We start from the raw sequence: 23,903 nt of genomic DNA, 5'->3' as shown, positions 1-23,903 counted from the left end.
CTCAGCTTCACTCCGGCATGTGTGGAAGGTATGTGGAAGGTGAGTGGAGCTTCTGACTCATTACTACAGGATGGGGACAAAGTGCGCACATTACTATGAGATGGGGATAAGGCTGGGGACATTACTATAGGATTGGGACATTACAAGGATGGGCACAATACTATTGGATGGGGACATTATTACTATAGTATGGGGACATTAGGATAGGGACTAGGATGGGCACATTACTAAAGGATAGGGACTAGGATGGGCACATTACTATAGGATAGGGACTAGGATGGGCACATTACTATAGGATAGGGACTAGGATAGGCACATGACTATAGGATGGGGACAAGGCTGGGGACATTACTATAGGATGGGAACAAGGTGGGCACAGTACTATAGGATGGGGACATTACTACAGGATGGGGACAAGGTGGGCACATTACTGCAGGATAGGGACATTACTATAAGGGGACAAGGATGGGAATATTACTATAGAATAGGGATAATGCTGGGGACATTACTATAGGGTGGGGACAAGGTTGGCACATTACTAAAGGATGTGCACATTATTATAGAATGGGGACAGTACTATAGGATGGGGACATTGCTACAAGGGGACAAGGATGGGGAACATTACTATAAGATGGGGGACATTACTATAGGATGGGGACAAGGATGAACACATTACTATAGGATGGGGACAAGGATGAACACATTACTATAGGATGGGGACAAGGATGAACACATTACTATAGGATATGGACTAGGATGGGCACATTACTATAGGATAGGGACTAGGATGGGCACATGACTATAGGATGGGGACAAGGCTGGGGACATTACTATAGGATGGGGACAAGGTGGGCACAGTACTATAGGATGGGGACATTACTACAGGATGGGGACAAGGTGGGCACATTACTGTAGGATAGGGACATTACTACAAGGGGACTAGGATGGGCACATTACTATAGAATAGGGATAATGCTGGGGACATTACTATAGGGTGGGGACAAGGTTGGCACATTACTAAAGGATGGGCACATTACTATAGAATGGGGACAGTACTATAGGATGGGGACATTGCTACAAGGGGACAAGGATGGGGAACATTACTATAAGATGGGGGACATTACTATAGTATGGGGACAAGGATGAACACATTACTATAGGATGGGGATAAGGATGAACACATTACTATAGGATGGGGACAAGGATGAACACATTACTATAGGATGGGGATAAGGATGAACACATTACTATAGGATGGGGACAAGGATGAACACATTACTATAGGATGGGGACAAGGATGGGGAACATTACTTTAGGATGGGGACAAGGATGAACACATTACTGTGGGATGGGGACTAGGATGGGGCACATAACTACAAGGGGACAAGGATGAGCACATTACTGCAAAATGGGGACAAGGATGGGGAACATTACTTTAGGATGGGGACAAGGATGAGCACATTACTGTGGGATGGGGACTAGGATGGGGCACAATACTACAAGGGGACAAGGATGGGCACGTTACAACAATATGGGGAACATTACTAAAAGATATTGGTCAAAATTTCTATATAGTGCTAATTGTAAGACTATTAGTTACAAGAAAGGGATAAAATGTAAAAAAAAAAAAAAGTTTATATTTAAACAAAGAATGTGCACGTTTGGTTTGCTATAATGATCATGTTGAAAATCAGTGATCCCAAGGTGTGTAAAAAAATAAATAATATATATATATATATATATATATATATATATATATAGATAGATATATATATATATATATATATATATATATATATATATATATATATATATATATATATAAAATATATGGTACCAATAAAAATGTCACTTTGTCCTGCAAAGAATGCGGCCCCCCAAATAATTTTTTTCCTCTGTGCGGCCCATACACCCAGCCGAGTTTGAGACCCCTGGTATAGCTCAATGTACTGGGACCCTAACTGAAATGCCTCTACCTGGGTTAAAAACCTACATGTCTGGGCAGCTAGAATCAAGCTATAAAGGGGAATGAACACAGCCTGGTTACAGGGCGGAGTGCTCAATCAGAAAGAAATGCACTACAAATATATCAAAAAGACTGACTGGTGCTAGCTGAAAACATAAAATAACTACACAACACATACAGCTGCACTCTAAAATGCTAACAGTGATTAAGGGAACTCTGGTATTGGATTACTGCTATAGGAATATCTGAAAAAAGAGATAGATGGGAGAGTCGTGGCCTGTCCATGCATTGTGATCCAACATCTGACCGAATTGAATGGCTGTTTATACGAGCCCTAAATGAGAGTTCAACTTTAGGGTTGATAAATTTTGATTCAATATTTCTTGTTGGATCTTAACTTTCCCGAAACAAGAACAGATTTCATGTACCATATCTATCTCCAGATTGTAATGTTAAACCAATCATTGTCATCATGTTTTACAGAAACTGGAGGCATCTGTATTGCACCTCGTCCTTCAGAGCATGATGCTGAGATCACCCCAGCAATGGCTATGAGACCTTTCTTTGGGATAAGACCCACACTTCTAAATGAAAACGTAAGTGATGCACCTCAAGACTATCATTGACAAATATAACCAGGGTCAGACTGGAGTGTCTTGAGAAATTGACTCTAGGGTCCCACTCTAATCTGTACACCATTATTATTGAGCGTTGACAGTAAAATACAGGCGGCTCCTGCTCATCTACTGTGCACATACCATAACTGGGATGTACTATTGTGGTAGTTTGCATTAAATACGTTCTCTGGTGAAAACAAGTTATCATTGATCCATAGAATTGGTGATAACTTATTAATAGGTGGAATCCGATCACTGGAAACCACACCAATTGAAAGAATAGGAAACTTTTATCCCTGACAAGGCACTTTTATCCCTATTTTAAAATGCAGCAGCAGGTCATATATATGACCGCAGCTCTAGTCATTCTCTTGGGGGTTGCAAGAAAAAAACAAGTACAGCGCTCTCAGCCACTGAGTAAAGGAATGGATCAATGGTTGAGTCGAACATGACCCACAGTCTAATGGGGTTAAAAGTTCCCCATGCTGATGATCGGTGCAATCTCAGCAGCCACCGATGAATAAGCTATATTTTATCCTGTGGAAAGGTGATCACTTGTTTTCACAGGAGAACCCCTGTAAGTGCATTTCTGCGGCTGTATAACAGTCACAGGGCAAAGAGGGGTTTAACTTCTAAGTATTTAATTGCTAATGGAAAGAAAGAACCTTCTCCTATTTAATATTAGAGAGAACAAATGACCTCCATACTTAACAAAATACACTATACTAAGACTAATAATGTCACATACAAGGGACAAATAACACCACATCATGACCAGACCACATAATACCACCAACACATAGTGACCGAATAATACAATACTGATCATGAATAAAAATAACAATATTAATAACACTAATAGTACCACCATTATAGACAGGAGCTTTGTACATAGTGCATAGTGTATTTGGGGTGGGCAATGAATTTTTCCTAGGGGCAACATGAGCGATCAAATCCGTATCCTGAAATTATTTTTTCTCAATATTAATATTAACATATTCATAATATTTTATAAATATTGAATATTAATATTAATTGTGCCACTTAATATTGAGCAAAATAAGTATGCTGACACCCCCATATATAGCATGACCTCACACAGCTCCCTATATACAGTATGATCTCCATACAGGCTCCCTATATACAATATGATTCCCACACAGCCCCATATATACAGCATGATTCTCACAGCACCCATCTACACATGATCCGTACACAACCCTCCTATCTACAGGATGAGCCTACACACAGCCCCCATATATAGCATAAGCCCACACGTATCCCCCCTATATACAGCATGAGCCCACACAACCCCATTTACATCATGAGCCCACACACAGCCCCATTTTATACAGCATAAACCTACACACAGCCTCTCTATATACAGCATGAGCCAACGCACAGCTCCCCTATATACAGTATGAGCCCACACACAGCTCACCTATATACTGTACATCATGAGCCTACACACAGCTCCCCTATATACAGTATGAGCCCACACATTGCTTTTCTATATACAGTATGAGCCTTCACATAGCTACCCCATGTACAGCATAACCCCTCGCATAGCTCCCCTATAGACAGCATGTGCCCAAACATAGCTCCCCTATATACAGTATGAGCCTTCACATAGCTACCCTATGTACAGCATAACCCCACGCACAGCTCTTCTATATACAGCATGATCCCACACACAGCTCACCTATATACATCATGAGCCTACACACAGCTCCCCTATATACAGTATGAGTCCATACATTGCTCCTCTATATATAGTATGAGCCTTTACATAGCTATCCTATGTACAGAATAACCCCATGCATAGCTCCCCTATAGACAACATGTGCCCAAACATAGCAACTCCCCCTATATCCAGTATGAACCCACACATAGCCCACCTTTATACAGCATGAGCCCCAAAATTGTCCCCTGTAGACAGTATTAGCCCCTATATGCAGTATGAGCCACACATAGTGCCCTATAGACAGTATTAACCCGCTATACACAGTATTAGGCACCATATAGCCTCCTATGTACCAACTGTGTAGAAAAAAACCCAGAAAATAAAAACAACACATACTCTCCTTGCTCCTGTTCCCAAGTGGCATCCTCTTGCTGATTCCTCTCACCGACACAGTGTGTGGTGCATGGCAGTGACGTCATGCCAGTTTTAAACTGCTGAAGACCAGTTATCAGCAGATCACTTGTACATTCTGTTCGGGTTCCCATCGGGCATCATCCTGTATCCCACTGGGCCAGACCGACGCTGAATATAACTTTGTTTCTATTGTGTTTCCTTCTTTTCGTACATCTGTGCTACTTAAGGCCCCGTCACATGCTGCGATATATCTAACGATATGTCGGCTGGGTCACGGAATTTATGACGCACATCCGGCATCGTTAGAGATATCATAGCGTGTGACATCTCCGAACGACTGTTAACGAGCAAAAATACTCACCTTATCGTTGCTCGTTGACACGTCGTTGATTTTCATAATGTCGTTCCTCCTTCTGCGTGCCGGTTGTTCATCGTTCCCGAGGCAGCACACATTGCTACGTGTGACACCCCGGGAACGACGAACACAGTTTACCTGCGGCCGCCGGCAATGTGGAAGGAAGGAGGTGGGCGGGATGTTACGTCCCGCTCACCTCCGCCCCTCTGCTTCTATTGGGAGGCCACTGTGTGACGTCGCTGTGACGCCGAACGTCCTTCCCCCTTCAGGAAGAGGATGTTCGCCGCCCACAGCGACGTCGTTAGAGAGGTAGTACATGTGACGGGGTTAATGACATTGTGCGCCACGGGCAACTAATTGTCCGTGACGCACAAACGACGGGGCGGGTGCGATCGCTCATGCGATCGCACGATATATCGTCGCATGTGACGGGGCCTTAAGCCCTAATTCTGCAGACTGGCTATCAATCAGATGTCATTGGGTGGTTCTTCTTAAAGGGAATCTGTCAGCTGATTTTGTCTGAGAGCAGCGTAATGTAGGCAAAGAGACATTGAATCCAACAATATATCACTTAGATAACTGGGTTTAGCAGTTATGACTTGTTGTGAGCGAGCACTACCATGCTCGGGTGCTTGGTACTTGTATTGAGTAGATCGGACACTCTGACCCGAGCATTGTAGTGCTTGCTCATCACTAGTTCTGATACAATCAGAGTTCATAGATTTAGCCGCTCAGCATAGCTGAAAAAGCTGCCCTCGCCCACATCAAGCTCTCTATATACAATGTCTATAGACAGTAAGCTGCTAATCTTAAAAAGAGGACAGAGTTGGACAACATGGCTTGAGCCAGCAAGTCACAGCAATGATAATGTCCTAATGATAAAACACTCAGTTTAAGTAACATGGGTTGGCTTGTTGATGTTTTGGCTAAAAAGCTGAAGTGTGTTTTTGGAAACATCATACCTGACTGAACTGACTCATCCGGGCACTAATCAAGAATGTTTGATAAGCTGGACCTTTGCTTTGAATTCCTGTCTGATGTAAAGGCCCCGTCACACTAAGCAACATCGCTAGCAACATCGCTGGTAACGAACAACTTTTGTGACGTTGCTAGTGATGTTGCTGTGTGTGACATCCAGCAACAACCTGGCCCCTGCTGTGAGGTCGTTGGTTGTTGCTGAATGTCCTGGGCCATTTTTTAGTTGTTGCTGTCCTGCTGTGAAGCACAGATCGCTGTGTGTGACAGCGAGACAGCAACAACTAATGTGCAGGCAGCAGGGAGCCAGCTTCTGCGGAGGCTGGTAACCAATGTAAACATCGGGTAACCAAGAAGCCCTGTCCTTGGTTACCCGATATTTACCTTTGATACCAGCCTCCTCCGCTCTCACTGTCAGTGCCGGCTCCTGCTCTGTGCACATGTAGCTGCAGCACACATCAGGTAATTAACCCGATGTGTGCTGTAACTAGGAGAGCAAGGAGCCAGCGCTAAGCATTGTGCGCTGCTCCCTGCTCTGTGCACATTTAGCTGCAGCACACATCAGGTTAATTAACCTGATGTGTGCTGTAACTAGGAAACTGGGGGCTGGTCACTGGTGAGCTCACCAGCAACTCGTGTAGCCACGCTCCAGCGATCCCTGCCAGGTCAGGTTGCTGGTGGGATCGCTGGAGCGTCGCAGTGTGACATCTCACCAGCAACCTCCTAGCAACTTACCAGCGATCCCTATCGTTGTTGGGATCGCTGGTAAGTTGCTTAGTGTGACTGGACCTTAGGACTGTGTGTTTATTTACTTTGCTATCAGTGAGATTAAAACACTGAGTTAGGGGTACTTCTCACATAGCGAGATCGCTGCTGAGTCACAGTTTTTGTGACGCACCAGTGACATCATTAGCGATCTCGCTGTGTGTGACACTGAGCAGCGATTTGGCCCCTGCTGTGAAATCGCTGCTCGTTACACACAGTGCTGGTTCATTTTTTGGACGTTGCTCTCCCGCTGTGAAGCACACATCGCTGTGTTTGACAGCGAGAGAGCAACGATCTGAATGTGCAGAGAGCCGGCTTCTGGCAGCTGCGGTAAGCTGTAACCAGGGTAAATATCGGGTAACCAAGTGAAGCCCTTTGCTTGGTTACCCGATATTTACCTTGGTTACTAGCGTACACCGCTCTGAGGCTGCCAGCGCCGGCTCCCTGCTCCCTGCACACGTAGCCGGAGTACACATCGGGTAAATAAGCAAAGCAGTTTGCTTATTAACCCGATGTGTAATTTGGCTAGTAGTGCAGGGAGCCAGCGCTAAGCGGTGTGCGCTGGTAACCAAGGTAAATATCGGGTAACCAAGCAAAGTGCTTTGCTTGGTTACCCGATATTTACCTTAGTTACCAAGCGCAGCATCGCAACCCAATGTTTACCGTGGTTACCAGTGTCCGCAGCTTCCAGACGCCGGCTCCCTGCAAGCGCAGCATCGCTTCCACGTCGCTGCTGGCTGGGGGCTGGTCACTGGTCGCTGGTGAGATCTGCCTGATTGACAGCTCACCAGCGACCATGTAGCAACGCACCAGCGATCCTGACCAGATCCGATCGCTGGTGGGATTGCTGGAGCATCGCTAAAGTGTGACGGTACCCTTAGACTGAAAACCTGTGTGTATCTCTTTTCTGCGTACCTGTCATTGCCTACCCGAGCTAATTCTTCATATCAGATACGGATTTATACAATGTATATGATTAGACCATTTTGATATTTTAACATTACAATACATTTTTGCCATAGATGAATATTTTCAAATAGATTAGATACCATCATAGAGTTTGATCAGTTGTAATATAATTAATTTCTGTTACCAGGGCAAGGTCATTGAAGGTGGTGATGTGTCCGGTGCACTCTGTATTGCCCAACCATGGCCTGGTATGGCCCGCACCATATACGGAGACCACCAGAGATTTATAGATGCGTATTTCAAGACATATCCAGGTAATAGCCGCAGTGTTTCTCATAAGTTAAATATATTTTTAGTATCTCCCATATATATTTTGTAATTGTTATAGTCTCAAAGTGCAGTTTTTATTTGTTGTGAACAGTTAGATAATGTAAAATAAAGCAGTCATTTAACATATACAATACCAATCACAAGTCTGGACATACCTGTTCATACAGTGATTATTCTTGTACTTACTGGAATGTAGATATTGTAGATTCAGAATGAAAGGAGTAAAACTGCAACTATGAAGAAACACATGGAAACAAGGAATAAAGAAACACGTGTGAAACAAACTAAAATGAATGTTCAAACTTAGGTTTCTTAAAGTACTTCAGTTTTACTCTGCTGACAGCTTTACACCTCCTTGGCATACTCTCAAGCAGCTTCATCAAAATCCACTGCACAAGGACGCCTCGTCAAGATTTCATCTGTGGCATCACCAGCCTTTAGAAAGTGTTTTTGACCATCAGGTGTGTCTTGAAGAGACAATATGGATATACAGAGCTGAGCCTTATTCCTCATCTGTTCTATGCCAGAATATGGCAAGAATCACTCAATTAAGAAACGAGAAATAATATCATTATTTGAAGACATGAAACTCCATCATTCTGGAAAATTGCTAAAAAAACCATCAGATGTTAAAAGAAATCGACTATCATGAAAACCGCCCCAGGTAAGTAAGACCAAGAATGACTTCTGCTGCAGAGGATAAGTTTATCAGAGTTACCAACCTCAGAAAATGCAAATTGCCAGTATCTCAGATCAGAAGCAGATGTCGCGGGCGGAGGAGGGGACACCGCGCTCTCCCACTGCTCGAGTCCGGCTGCCGCGGCTGCTGCGGCCTGCTGCTGCTCGATGGCTCGAGCGATGGGCCGGATCCCGGGGACTCTAAGGGCGCTCCTCGCCCGTGAGTGAAAGGGGGTTTTTGGGTGTGGGGATTGGTTATTGTCCGTGACGCCACCCACGGTTGTGGTGATTTGCTGACACCACCGCTGCTCTGTATGGGGATCCCGGGAAGGATGGTATGGAGCAGCCAGTTGTTGTGTTGCCCCTCCGTGGGTAGGGTTTGGTGATCCCGGGGCCCAGTGATTAGGTGGGTGATGCAGGGCTTGGTGGGGTGCAGGGACGCGGGGGGCAGCGCTGTGCCTTGCGGCACTGTGGTACTCACTCAGCCTGAGACGTTGACACAGTTTTTGGTAAAACACACGGCTGGAAAGACGGTTCCCACGGACGACTGCACTTGCTTTCCCCAGTAGGTGACGGTGACGGTCCCTCTGTCCTGCACCTAAGTTGATGATGGTTGCGATGGGTTCCCACCGGTAACCCGCTCCCCGACTTGGATATGGGCCGGAGGAGCCCTACTTTGCCCGCAGGCGCTGGCCCTGAGAAACTGGTGCCCTGGAGGTGGCGGTGTCTCTCCGTTACGGTTGGACTGTTGCCTTCAATCGGGACTTGGTTGTTTGGAGACAGACGTCCCCTTCACTGACGGATTTGGCAAATTATGGCGACTCCTAGCCTTGCCGGGATCCGAAAGGCCCCTGCCCTGGTGCTGACTGTTCTTCATATACTGCTCCAGACCGCCGGGCCACTACCCGTCCGCGGTCCTTCCAGCAACCTCCGAGCAGTCACCCCTGCGGACTATCACCGCCGTCTTCTGACCTTGCTGTCACAGCCCGGGGCACACACCCGGACCAACTTCAGGCTTTACTACTGTCACTTTTCTGTCACTTCAGCTTTTCTCGTTAGCTCCACTACTACTTCCTTCTACTTTACTCCCCTAACTTGAACTGCCTGGTTCCTCCCGCCTCCAGGGCTGTGAACTCCTCAGTGGGCGGAGCCAACTGCCTGGCCCACCCCCTGGTGTGAACATCAACCCTGGAGGAAGGCAACAAGGATTTTGGTAGCCTTGATGTTCCTAACTGGGGTGTAGGGTGTGGTGGTGTTATGACCTGTGGCCACTGGCTTGCCCAGGGCGTCACACAGACATATCATTGGTATGATGTAAGATATACTGACCAGGAAATCTAGATATAATTTGATTGTTTAGTCATCAAGATTGTTAGTCCTTTAGCGTTACCCAGGGTGCATCACGTGGAGGCGGACTAACATTGCACCCCATATCATTGGGCCCGAGAGGTAAGAGGGCCCAGTTCCACCTCCAAAGCAAGTAGAATTCTGCATTATGATGAGCTATTGGACGTCAAAGGGCCCTATGTTGTTCTCGCACAGAGGTCCTCTTCTGTCTGAATCCACCAATGCCACAGATAACAGCCCTCATAATTGATGCACAGACATCAAGTAACAGACATTTAACATCAGCTGTCTAGAGGAGCCTGCATGAAGTAGACCTTTATGCTGAATAGCTGCAAAGACGTCACTACTGAGGACTGAAGACAAGAAGCGACTTGATTGGTCCTATCAACACAAGATTTTTTTGTACCACCTGTCTTTGTGAAATGCATAAAAAGTGAGCAAGTGTTTTTTTTGCATGTGAGGTAACTACTGTGAATCATGGAAGATGAGGTGTGATGGTGGGGGTGCTTTGCTGGTAGCACTGATTTTTTTTCTAAAATCAAGGTACAGTTAATTTGCATGGCTTCCACAGTATTCTGCAATGACATGCGATCCCATCCAATATGGTTTGCACTTAGTTGAACCATCATTTTTTTTGGAACAAGACAATGACCAAAAGCACAATTTCAGGCTATGTAAAGGCTATGTGTCTAAGGCTATGTGCCCACGCTGCGGATTTTGCGCGGATTTTGCGCGGATTTTGCCGCGGATTTGCTGCGGATTTCCCGAAAATCTGCAGCAGCGGCACTTCCAAGCCATTTCAATGGCATTTTGGAAATCCTGTGTCCATGCTGCGGATTTTTCCGCTGCGGATTTGCCGCGGATTTTGATCCGGAAAAATCTGCAGCATGTCAATTGTTTGGTGCAGATTTGGTGCGGATTTTTGGTTTTGAATGGGGAAAAAAAAATCCGCATCAAAATCCGCGGCAAATCCGCGGCAAATCCGCGGGTGCGGATTTGCCGTGAAAGTCGCGGATTTTCAGGCAGAAAAATCCGCAGGTACCTTCTACCGTGGACACATAGCCTAAGAGGGAGAGCGATGGTGCTGTGTCAGATGACATGGCCACCTTAATCACCTGACCTAAACCAATTGAAATGGTTTGAGATGAGCTGGATCGCAAAGTAAAGGCAAAGCAGCCAATTAAGTGCTGTGTTCCTTTGGGAGCTCCTTCAAGACTGTTAGAAGCCAGCTGACAACTGATGAAGCTACTTAAGAGAATGCCAAAGTGAAGTAAAGCTGTCATCAGAGTAAAAGAGGAGTACTTTCAGGAACCTTTAACACAAATTCTGATTTGTTTCACTCATGTTTATTTACTCCTTGTTTTCATATATGACCCTTTGCGGTTTTGCGGCCTTCAGTCTAATTCTACAATATACACATTCCAGTAAGAACAAGGAGAACTATTGCATGAATGAGTGTGTCCAAACCTTTGATCAATAAAATGTTTTTATAAAATAAGATATTGTATATATTATGACAATATGGCATCACCACCTTTTGGGTTGGCACAAAAAGAACCCAATACAGTGAATTAGGTTCAAAACTTGATACAAGGTTTATTATCTTCATACAAAGCAAAACAAGTACAGTACATCATAGCACAAGTATTAATCCGTGGACGTCTCGCCACTAACTGGAAACCCAAACTGGCTGTAAACCTATCGTCCAGCACCTCAGCACAATATGGTCTATACCATTTTTCTGGATTCCCAGATTGGGGGCCACAGTGAACCTTTTTGAAAGAGCCCGTACAGCTTGTAAGTAATATTTTATAGCCCAAGCCCTCAACTTTCTATATGGAATTTTCTTTCCACTCCATTCCTCCTTCTTTTCAAGGTTCTTTAAACCCCCCAATACAGAAGAAAACAATATGTTCTCTAACACAACACATCCCAAATGTCACTTCGTGTAGCTGTGTCCTCTTAGATCAAAGGACTCCTATCTTATACGTAGGGAGGTGTTTCATTTCTTGTAACCAACCATTCTTCGGAAGTACCGGTATATGGTTCTTATCTAATAATAGCAGATTATTGTACTGGTTAAAGATTAATATGCTGAGTTTATATCATATTTGACATTTCGCTGCTCTTTTTTTCGTGAGAATAGCACAGTCATAATTGATAAGAATGTATATCAGAAATCACTGATAAAGCCTGAGACAGCCATTCATAAAATAAAGTCTGTGTTTAGAAAACCTTACTATATTAAATGCTTTCACAAATTGTAATTGTGCATGTTAAAGGGAACCTGTCACCAGATTTGTCCCATTATAAGCTGCAGCCACCACCAGTGAGCCCTTATATACAGCATTCTTGAATACTGTATATGAGAGCCCAGACCGCTCTGTACAGTGGCGTAACTAGAGTTCGAAGGACCCCGGTGCACAGACAGGAAGAGGCTGGAGGGGGTGGAGTCATGCACTGTTCGGCTATTTGTATTAAAACTAGTACAGGAACAGCGCAGCTCTTCTCTCACTGAGCGGAGCCAGCTGCTGCCCTGCAGGGCTGCGTCGGGCCCCTAACCTGCCGGACCTGGTCGCAGTCGCAACCTCTGCGACTGCGGTTTTACGCTTCTGGCTTTGCATAACATAAGAAAAAACATTTTATTATACTCATCTGTGGGGTGGTCGGGTCCAATGGGCGCCACTTGTCTTAGTCCGGTGCCTCCTCTCTTCTTTCCATTGCCATCCTCCTTCCCAACTCTGTGTGGATGACGTGTCCCACCTCATCCACTGAGAGGCCGCCATTGTGCTCCAGCGCATGTGCACTTCTCTCTTCCCTGCCGATGGCAGATCAAAGTATTGTAGTGCGCATGCACGGGTGTTCTTTGACCCTGCACATTGCATTACTGTATTTTGCTCTGCTCATAGCAGGGTTAAGTGCGCGTGCACAGGAGCGCAATGGCGACCTCTGTGTGGATGACGTAGGATGTGTCATCCACACTGAGCTGGGAAGGATGACTGTGAAGGAGATAGGAGGCACTGGACTGAAAGGCCATTTACACGCTGCGACATCGCTAACGATATATTGTCGTGGTCACGGAGTTTGTGACGCACATCCGGCATCGTTAGCGATGGCTATATATATACTTCATGCAGCATTTGCTTGGACCTGTCCCGCCCACAGCCATGACTCAGTCATGGGTACGGGACTGCAATAGACCAGGTGAGTGCTGCTGAGAGCAGTTCTGCTATTTATATGTGAGGCCGCATGGCACATTTTATAAAAATATTTTAGTGTAGGACTGCTTCAAATGAGATTTGCCGTGACGTGGCGAAGCAGCTCAAGAAATTGCAATTTTTTGCCAAAAATCTCAAAAAAATTTTTATAATGCAGTTTGGAATATTTGATGCCTTAGTGCACATTGGTGCTGGCTCTTTGTTGTTTCATCGTTAGCGACATCGCAGCGTGTGACAGGCTGGAGCGAAACTTAAACTATCGCTAAAGAGGCAAAAATCGTTTGTCTGAGAGAGGTTGTTTATTTATGAAAAATCATTGTCTGGTCAGTAGCGATGTTGTTCCTCGTTCCTGCGGCATCACACATCGCTATGTGTGACACCGCAGGAACGACGAACATCTCCTTACCTCCGTCCGCCGGCAATGAGGAAGGAAGGAGGTGGGCGCTATGTTCCGCCCGCTCATCTCCGCCCCTCCTCTGCTATTGGATGGCTGCCGTGTGATGTCGCTGTGACGCCGCAAGAACCGCCCCCTTAGAAAGGAGGCAGTTCGCCGGCAACACCGACGTCGCAGGGAAGGTAAGTAGCGTGATGGGTGTAAACGATGTTGTGCACCACGGGCAGCGATTTGCCCATGACGCACAACCGACGGGGGCGGGTACGCTCGCTAGCGATATCAGTACCGATATCGCAGTGTGTAAAGCACCCTTGAGACCAGCAATGCACATCAGACTCAACCGCCCCACAGATGAGTATAATAAAAACTGTTTTTACATTATGGTGCACTTTACTTCAGGCGGCTTTTGTTTAAGACTGGCCTATAAAGCAACAGTCTTAATAATTCCCCCTCAATGGGCTTTGGAGTAAACATTCCCTCCTGTCTATTCTCCTATTCTCAATAACTGTGATTACGGTATAACTTGCTTCATGCACGCTACGTGACATTTTTCCCACCTGTTTCAGGCTATTATTTTACGGGTGATGGAGCTTATAGGTCAAATAAAGGCCACTATCAGATAACGGGTAGAATGGATGACGTCATAAACATCAGTGGGCACAGACTTGGCACTGCAGAGATTGAAGATGCATTGGTATGTATGTCCAAACTATTTTTTTTAAAGTAATTGTTTTTGTATCTACAATAGTAATTGATGTTGAGCTAATCTGTCAAGACTCAAATTTGGCAGATACTGTGCCTTGCGAAAATATTCAGCCCCCTTTAATTTTTTAACCTTTTCCCACATTTCAGGCTTCAAACATAAAGATAAAAAATTTTAATGTTATGGTGAAAAATCAACAACAAGTGGGACACAAGTGTGAAGTTGAAGGAAATTTATTGCTTATTTTAAACTTTTGTTAAAATTAAAAAACTGAAAATTGGGGCGTGCAATATTATTCGGCCCCTTTAAATTTAATACTTTGTAGCGCCACCTTTTGCTGTGATTACAGCTGCAGTCGCTTGGGGTATGTCTCTATCAGTTTTGTACATCGAGAGACCGAAATTCTTGCCCATTCTTCCTTTACAAACAGCTCGAGCTGAGTGAGGTTGGATGGAGAGCGTTTGTGAACAGCAGTTTTCAGCTCTTTCCACAGATTCTCGATTGGATTAATGTCTGGACTTTGACTTGGCCATTCTAACAACTGGATACGTTTTTGTGTGATCCATTCCATTGTAGATTTTGCTTTATTTTTGGGATCATTGTCTTGTTAGAAGAGAAATCCCCGTCCCAGTCTCAGGTCTTTTGCAGACTCCAACAGGTTTTCTTCAAGAATGGTCCTGTATTTGGCTCCATCCAACTTCCCATCAATTTAACCATCTTCCCTGTCCCTTCCCTGTCCCAAACCATGATGCTGCCTCCACCATGTTTTACAGTGGGGATGGTGTGTTCAGGGTGATGAGCTGTGTTGCTTTTACGCCAAACATATCATTTGGCATTGTGCCCAAAAAGTTCGATTTTGGTTTCATCTGACCAGAGTACCTTCTTCCACATGTTTGGTGTGTCTCCCAGGTGGTATGTGGCAAAGTGTAAATGACACTTTTTATGGATATCTTTGAAAAATGGCTTTCTTCTTGCCACTCTTCCATAAAGGCCAGATTTGTGCAGTGTACGACTGATTGTTGTCCTATGGACAGACTCTCCCACCTCAGCTGTAGATCTCTGCAGTTCATCCAGAGTGATCATGGGCCTCTTGGCTGCATCTCTGATCAGTCTTCTCCTTGTTTGAGATGAAATTTTTGAGGGACGGCTGGGTCTTTGTAGATTTGCAGTGGTATGATACTCCTTGCATTTCAATATGATCGCTTGCACAGTGCTTCTTGGGATGTTTGAAGTTTTGGAAATCTTTTTGTAACCAAATCCAGCTTTATACTTCTCCACAACAGTATCACGGACCTGCCTGTTGTGTTTCTTGGTCTTCATGATGCTCTCTGTGCTTTAACCCCTTAACGACCCATGACGTACTGAATACGTCATGGATCGTGTGCCGGTAAGCCCCGCCCCCTGCCGCCGGTCGGCGGCGGCGAGACGCGCACATATCAGCTGTTATCAACAGCTGATATGTGTGCCTGCTAGCCGCGGGTGGAATCGCTTCCACCCGCGGCCATTAACCCCTTACATTTCGCTGCCAAAGTCTTGGCAGCGATATGTATATGGGCGCCGCCATGACAGTGACTTACCCCGCCCCCGCCGGAAGTCACGTGACATGATCACGTGACTTTCGGCGGTTGCCATGGTAGCACAGGGTCATGTGATGACGCCTGTGGCTAACATGAGTCACTTCCTCTCAATGCCGGAATACAGCCGGCATTGAAAGTGAAGCAGCAAATCTGCAGTTCTCAGCTCTGTAGCTGAGATCTGCAGATAGTGCAGAGCGATCAGATTGCTGATCGCAATAGCCCCCTAGGGGGACTAGTAAAATAAACAAAAAAAGTAAAAAAAAAAGTTTTAAAAAATTAAAAAAAATAAAAAAACCTAAAAGTTCAAATCACCCCCCTTTCACCCCATTGAAAATTAAAGGGTTAAAAAAATAAAAAATACACACATATTTGGTATCGCCACATTCAGAAATGCCCGATCTATCAAAATATAAAATCAATGAATCTGATCAGTAAACGGCGTAGCGTCAAAAAAATTCCAAACGCCAAAATTACGTTTTTTGGTCGCCGCAAATTTTGCGCAAAATGCAATAACAGGCGATCAAAACGTAGCATCTGCGCAAAAATGGTACCGTTAAGAACGTCAGGTCGAGACGCAAAAAATAAGCCATCACTGAGCCTCAGATCCTGAAAAATGAGAACGCTACGGGTTTTGGAAAATGGCGCAAAACGTGCACCACGTTTTTTGGACAAGCTTGTGAATTTTTTTTAACCCCTTAGATACAAGTAAACCTATACATGTTTGGTGTCTATAAACTCGCACCGACCTGAGGCATCATACCCACACATCAGTTTTACCATATAGTGAACACGGCGAATAAAATATCCCAAAAACTATTGTACAATCCCACTTTTTTTGCAATTTTTCCGCACTTGGAATTTTTTTGCTGTTTTCCAGTACACTATATGGTAAACCTTATGGTTTCATTTAAAAGTACAACTCGTCCCGCAAAAAACAAGCCCTCATATGGCAAGATTGATGGAAAAATAAAAAAGTTACGCCTCTCGGAAGAAGGGGAGCAAAAAACAAAAACGCAAAAACGGAAAGTGCCCGGGGGCTGAAGGGGTTAAACAGAACACTGCAAATATCACAGAGGAGATGCATTTATACGGAGACTTGATTACACACAGGGGGATTATATTTATCATCATCAGTCATTTAGGACAACATTGGATCATTCAGAGGTCCTCAATGAACTTCTGGAGTGAGTTTGCTGCACTGAAAGAAAAGGGGCCAAATAATATTGCACACCACACGTTTCAGTTTTTTAATTTTAACAAAAGTTAAAAATAAGCAATACATTTTGTTCAACTTCACAATTGTGTGCCACTTGTTGTTGATTCTTCACCATAACATTTAAATTTTTTATCTTTATGTTTGAAACCTGAAATGTGTGAAAAGTTTAAAAAATTCAAGGGGGCCGAATACTTTCGCAAGACACTGTATGCTTGAATTAGGCTGGCAAATTCAATTTCCATTAAATGTATTCAATATAAATTGAATGTAATAATAATCATCTTTATTTCTGTAGCGCCAGCATATTCCACAGCGTTGTACAATGCAGAGGCTCATATACAGTGGGAAAAATAATTATTTAATCCCTTGCTGATTTTTTTAAGTTTGCCCACTGACAAAGACATGAACAGTCTATAATTTTAAGGGTAGGTTTATATTAACAGTGAGAGATGGAGTATCCAAAGTAAAATCAAGAAAATCACAATGTCTAAATGATATAAATGTATTTGCATTTTGCATAGAGAAATAAGTATTTGATCCCTCTGGCAAACAAGACTTAATATCTGATGCCAAAACCCTTGTTGGCAAGCAAAGCAGCCAAACGTTTTTGTAGTTAATGATGAGGTTTGCGCACATGTCAGGAGGAATTTTGGTCCACTCCTCTTTCCACATCATCACTAAATCATTAAGATTTTGAAGCTGTTCTTTTGGCATATTGGAGCTTCAGCTCCCTCCATAGGTTTTCTATGGGATTAAGGTCTGGAGACTGGCTAAGCCTCTCCATGACCTTAATGTGCTTCTTTTTGAACCACTCCTTTTTTGCCTTGGCTGTATGTTTTGGGTCAGTGTCGTAATGGAAGGCCCAACCATGACCAATTTTTATTGTCCTGGGGGAGGGAAGGAGGTTGCCACTCATTTTATGGTACATGGCTCCATACATTGTCCCATTGTTGTGGTGAAGTAGTTCTGTGCCCTTAGCAGAGAAACACCCCCAAAACATAATGTTTCCACCTCCATGCTTGACAGTGGGGACGATATTCTTTGGGTCATAGCCGTGTCAGGAAAAGGAAAAGGGAGAAAAGGACACCCCCTTTCCCAGAGGCGAGACTCGCTCTCTAGTGCCCCCCTTATTGGCAGGCCAATTGTGGGATTGCCAGACGATAAGCAATGAGGCCACTATTCTACTACTATGCCGATTATTGAAGGGCTCCCGGTGAGAGTCAAGTATATATTACCCCGACTCCTGCGAGCAGAATATAACTAATCCTCCCTTGATCTCACTGGTCACCACAACATTGATCCTTGGCATAAATTCGCTGCCACCAATCGACTACGATAACTATTAAGCCAAGCACACGGACATGGGAATTACGTATTGAGATAAAAGAAACAGCTCAAGATTAACTTTTATTTTTAATTGCCTTAAGGGCACACTAGATACTACAATATATACAGAATGGAATTTACAGAATATATATATATATATATATGTCAGAATACATTTACAGATAAAATATGGATTACAAGCAGATATACAGATGTATCAATTACTTTATTCCCTAGCTGACACGGGGGGCGCTGTGTAGCCACACGTTTCCTGAATCTTACCCCATGTGTATTACACAATGCACCTGAAGAAGAACAACCCAAAATGTCTGCCCTGTGGTTATCAATCTCGCCACATTCCATGTCCCCTCCCACCAGTGACCTCAGACTGGGTTGGCCTTCTACTTATCCAGGTAAAGTATGGATTTCAGTTTTCGTTCACAGCTGTGCCCCTGATTATCTTACATGGAAGATATGACCATTATATTTCTCCTTATTAATTGATCTATCCATAGACAGTAAATAGGATATGTCCGTGGGCTTTCTTCGGGGATTTATTAATTATTGATGGCTCTGCACGTTGCACAATTTTGCCGAAATATGTGTTACGTGCATCTGGCCATCAGGAATCTGAAAAGTGCCTATCTAATTTGTTTAGGCGACATACTCCCCAATAATGTAACTCTTCTAATGGCCCTGCAGTGTCTGGAGCCAATTTTTAGAAGATAGGTTATAAACCTGGGTTATCCTCCCACCTCTTGTGCAGGACAATTCAATCCATAGGGCGCCTGCTGGCTCAGGAACTGTCCTAATTGAATTTTGACATCTTGAGTTCTAGCAGAGCTACAAGGGGGCTTGGGGGTATGTAGAGTGACAACTGACTGACCGTTGTCATAACTCTCATAACATATCACAGCATAATCCTCACAGGCAATATTTCTCTTCCTCCAAACACGGCAAATTGAGTTAATGACAAAGAGATCAATTTTTGTCTCATCTGACCACAGCACTTTCTCCCAGTCACTCTTAGAATCATCCAGGTGTTCATTAACCCTAGAACGCGCAACCATAGAAATCTACTGTGGCGCCCCTGACCTGGTCAGGCACCACTGAGTACTGCACCCATGCTGGGGACAGTACAATACAGGTAATCCAGAAGGCTGACAGGGGTGTGGTACACAGGCGCATAGTAATCAGCTCTCACACATGTACCCATGAGAGGACCCCTGGGGATCCCAGGAGGGGGAAAAGCCTTGACCTTCACTGGAATAGTGGAGGGGGCCAAAAGCCTCCATCTCCTCTCAAGGGGTGTGGTAAGAGAGTCTGGTTGCTAGGTGGCGTAGGCAAGAACAGGAGAGGAGGGGCAGTGAGTCAGTTAGGGCAGAACTCCATAGGGCTCAGTGAGGAGCAGACCTGTGGGGCTGTTGCTGTCTAACAGCGTCCGCGCAGTGGCTACCGACGGGGGAGAACGGTCAACTAGGAGTGCTACCCGAAATCCATCTTCAGCTAGAGAGAGAGCAACGGAGTGGGAAGTAAGGAGACTGCTAGAGAGTACCAGGCCCAAACGGGCGGCAGATCCCGAAGCGGAGATAGATCCAGCTTTCTTTTGCTAAACCTGCCGGTGTGGGGCTCTCAAAGCCCACGCCACAACACCACAAAAGCCGCAGCCACGTAGCCACAGTTAGGGCCCATAGCTCACAGGAGGCAAGAAGCTGGAGTGATCTGGCCCAGGCAACAAGCACACGGCAAACGAAGGGGAGTGAGGCTGCAGCAACTTCCCTGGGTGACCCCCATAGGGACTCAAAGTCGGGGTCACCCCAAACCACCAAGGGCTAAGGAAGGCGAGTTAGTAGTCACCCTCACAAGTCAGCCTGAAGGACACCTGGTTCCCGCCTGGTTCATCCCAGCTACGCCCGGGTTACTCACCCTGCCACCTGAAGTGAGTAAAAACCCTGAAAGACATTCTGCCTGTGTGGAGTTATTCTGCGCCTTGTGGTACTACGCACCTACATCGGGCCCTGGGGCTTGCCTCACTCTCAGGAGGCTATTTCAACTAACTGCACATACCATCAGCCCCAGGCGACCCTCAACCTGCAGTGGCGGTCCCTACTGGCCGCAATACTGAGAGTGGCGTCACGACAAGAAGAAGATCTCCTACCTGTGACCAGATCCAGCTACGTGGAGTCCCTGAAGGTAATGCACCGACACTACACCTGTGGGGCTTCACATCTGGCGTCACGAACAGGATAAGGACTAGACCTGTTCAGACAGGTGACCATGTGCCTGGGCGGTCCGCTTGAAAAATTGGAAGCGCCGCCATATTGCCACCATGAAAAGCGCGCTGAAAAACAACAGCAGCCCGCGCTGGAAGAAGTTACCGCCCACGAAGAGGTGTGGCTACCCAGAGATCCCCTGCAGAGTTCTGACCTCGCTTGTGAAGAGAGCGGAAGCGTCCAGAGACGTCGGGACAGAAAGGGAGCCACAAGCCTGCTGCTGGGAGAGGAGCTGCTGAAAGAGGCAGAGCGGAAACTGAACAGCTTGCTACTAGAGGCAACGGCGAGTCCACTGCTGGGAAATCGTGCAGGAGAGGGCGCAGAAGAAATGGCGTCTGACCGCAGAAACCCAGAACCGGGCTCCGCTGCCTGGTGGTATCGGGAGCTGGCCCAGTTCTGCGACCGACTGGAGACCCGGGTCGTGGAGCAGATCAGAGAAGAACGCATGGAACTTCTGGAGATGGCTGCCGCGGTTCAGGCCTATGAGAGGGGAACCGCACGACGAGTGCCAGACAGGACGGCGACGACTCAGACCCCGATGCTGCCACCGATGGGTGAGTCCAGTATTACCCCTGCCGGCCCGGATGCCCCGACCCCTGCTGCCACGCCCGCGGTCCCTGAAGAGGCGCCCGGCGCGGCGACGCTGAGCCAAGCCGCAGCCACGCCAGGTGCGGCCCGCCAAGCCCCGGCCGCCGCAGCGATGCCCTGCTCGGCCCGCCAAGACCCGGCCGCCGCAGCGATGCCCTGCTCGGCCCGCCAAGCCCAGGCCGCCGCAGCGATGCCCTGCGCGGCCCGCCAAGCCCCGGCCGCCGCAGCGATGCCCTGCTCGGCCCACCAAGACCCGGTCCCTGCAGCGACGCCCAGCCCAGCCTGCACAGATCCCATCGCAGCTGCGACGCCGATCCAGGCCGCCGCCATACAGGGCGCGGCCCGCCAAGACCAGGCCGCCGCCACGCCAGGCTCGGCCCGCCAAGACCAGGCCGCCGCCATACAGGGCGCGGCCCGCCAAGACCAGGCCGCCGCCATACAGGGCGCGGCCCGCAAAGAGATTGCATCACCATTTACCCCGGCCTGCAAGGCCAGAGCAGACACCGCTCCCCAGTCCAAAGAGGTCCCTGCTAGAAAGTCCCTGATAGGAGAGGACCCCGAATACTGGCGGCTGAAGGCTGACATGGAGGCCAAGTTTCCACAATGGTTGGTGGACCGGTACATGCTCCCTCCGCATACCCCCAAGAGGATTCCAGCAACCCCTGCAGCAACCACGCCAAAGAGTCCCCCGCCTGGGCCTGCTGAAGAAAGCCCATTCCCAGCACTGCCACCAAAGGAGTGCCAAGAAGAACTAAGGGGGAGAGGAGGCCAGGAAGCTGAGGAGCTGACTCCGGAGCCACCGGCAGTGGAGCAATACTCAGAGCCGGAGATGTTACCCTATTCCCGTTGGGATGAGGAGGACTTGACACCGTCTGCTGATGAAGACCAGCCCAGAAACCTCACCTGGGGCCCTGCAGGCATTGAGGTAACAGCCCAGCAGAACCCAGCCCGCAAGACCAGGCGTCGCAACAGAACAACGCTGTCCCCTGCACCACAGTCTCCAGAGCAGAGAGAAGTCACGGCCAGAGACCTACAAGAAAAACGGTTCCTGAGAAGAGCCAAAGCACAGGTCAGAGGACCCCTTTGTAGAGGAATTGTGGAAGACTTTAGCCTAAAGTCAGGATACGGGTTCATTGTTGCACCTGGTATCAAAGAAGGTATCTTCGTCAATAGAAGAGATGTGAGAGCTCATCTGCCCAGAGGACACCCTGGCAGAAACTTAAAAATGGGAGACTCCGTACAGTTTACCCTGCATCAAGGCGAAAGAGGCTGGTACGCGCTAGATGTAGTACCATGTCCCAAAGAAGAAAGGAAAGACAGTAATAAAGAAAGAAAAGACCAAAGACCTAATGATGAGACCACTACAGATGAGGAAAAAGGTCAAGAAACCAACAGGTGCCGCAGCCCTACAGGCCCAAGCCCTGGTGAAGAGGAGTCTGCATAAGTTCAAGTAAAGTACAGCAAGTTTTGACCAGTTGGAAAGTTTGTTTTGCAACGTTTTAAAAGTTCAAGTATGTGCCCACATAAACTTGTGTGAGAAAACCATAAACCTTAAGGCTATGAACTGGCTATAGCCACAAACTCTCGCAGTGTAAATAGTTACACCAGAGGGCACCACCACCACCAGAGTCAGCCTATTTAGGGGCTTGGCTCGTCTGCAACCAGGGAGCACGTCCGTATATAGGGCCTTGGCTTACCTGCAACCAGAGAGCATGCCTGTTTATGGGGCCTGGCTCTCCACCACAAAGAGGGTACCTGGTCAGCACCAACTGTGGAGGCCGCCTCTGCATCCTGCCAGAAGAGGCTGAAGGCGCGGATCCACCAGGCCAGGTATACCCTGAAACCACCAGCCCATGTAAGCCGCCTCTACATCCTGCCAGAAGTGGCTGAAGTCGCGGCCAACGTGAAAGGATTTTGGGTGGGTTAACGGACTTGTGGGTGGAGGGTGGTGATGTATGGTACCTGGTGCTTTTAAAAATGTTTTACATGTTTTAATGTTTTATGCATTTTAAAATGTTGTCTTGCAGCCCGAGGACGTGCTGGTGATAACTAAGGGGGAATGTGGCGCCCCTGACCTGGTCAGGCACCACTGAGTACTGCACCCATGCTGGGGACAGTACAATACAGGTAATCCAGAAGGCTGACAGGGGTGTGGTACACAGGCGCATAGTAATCAGCTCTCACACATGTACCCATGAGAGGACCCCTGGGGATCCCAGGAGGGGGAAAAGCCTTGACCTTCACTGGAATAGTGGAGGGGGCCAAAAGCCTCCATCTCCTCTCAAGGGGTGTGGTAAGAGAGTCTGGTTGCTAGGTGGCGTAGGCAAGAACAGGAGAGGAGGGGCAGTGAGTCAGTTAGGGCAGAACTCCATAGGGCTCAGTGAGGAGCAGACCTGTGGGGCTGTTGCTGTCTAACAGCGTCCGCGCAGTGGCTACCGACGGGGGAGAACGGTCAACTAGGAGTGCTACCCGAAATCCATCTTCAGCTAGAGAGAGAGCAACGGAGTGGGAAGTAAGGAGACTGCTAGAGAGTACCAGGCCCAAACGGGCGGCAGATCCCGAAGCGGA

The 23,903-nt window shown here is 46.8% G+C and overlaps 1 protein-coding gene across 1 annotated transcript in view; it reads left to right on the top strand.

Moving 5' to 3' along the window:
• Nucleotides 1-23,903, top strand: part of ACSS1 (acyl-CoA synthetase short chain family member 1) — a 171,042-nt gene that overhangs the window by 98,826 nt on the left and 48,313 nt on the right. The window contains exons 9-11 of the mRNA XM_075339418.1: nt 2,450-2,562; nt 7,873-7,999; nt 14,219-14,346. Coding sequence (XP_075195533.1) covers nt 2,450-2,562; nt 7,873-7,999; nt 14,219-14,346 — 368 coding nt within the window. The remainder of the gene's footprint in view (nt 1-2,449; nt 2,563-7,872; nt 8,000-14,218; nt 14,347-23,903) is intronic.

This window comes from Anomaloglossus baeobatrachus, chromosome 3 (assembly GCF_048569485.1).
Source record: "Anomaloglossus baeobatrachus isolate aAnoBae1 chromosome 3, aAnoBae1.hap1, whole genome shotgun sequence".
NCBI lineage: Eukaryota > Metazoa > Chordata > Amphibia > Anura > Aromobatidae > Anomaloglossus > Anomaloglossus baeobatrachus.
Note: the sequence above shows the minus strand (reverse complement) of the source record. Positions and strands in the feature narration are given on the sequence as shown.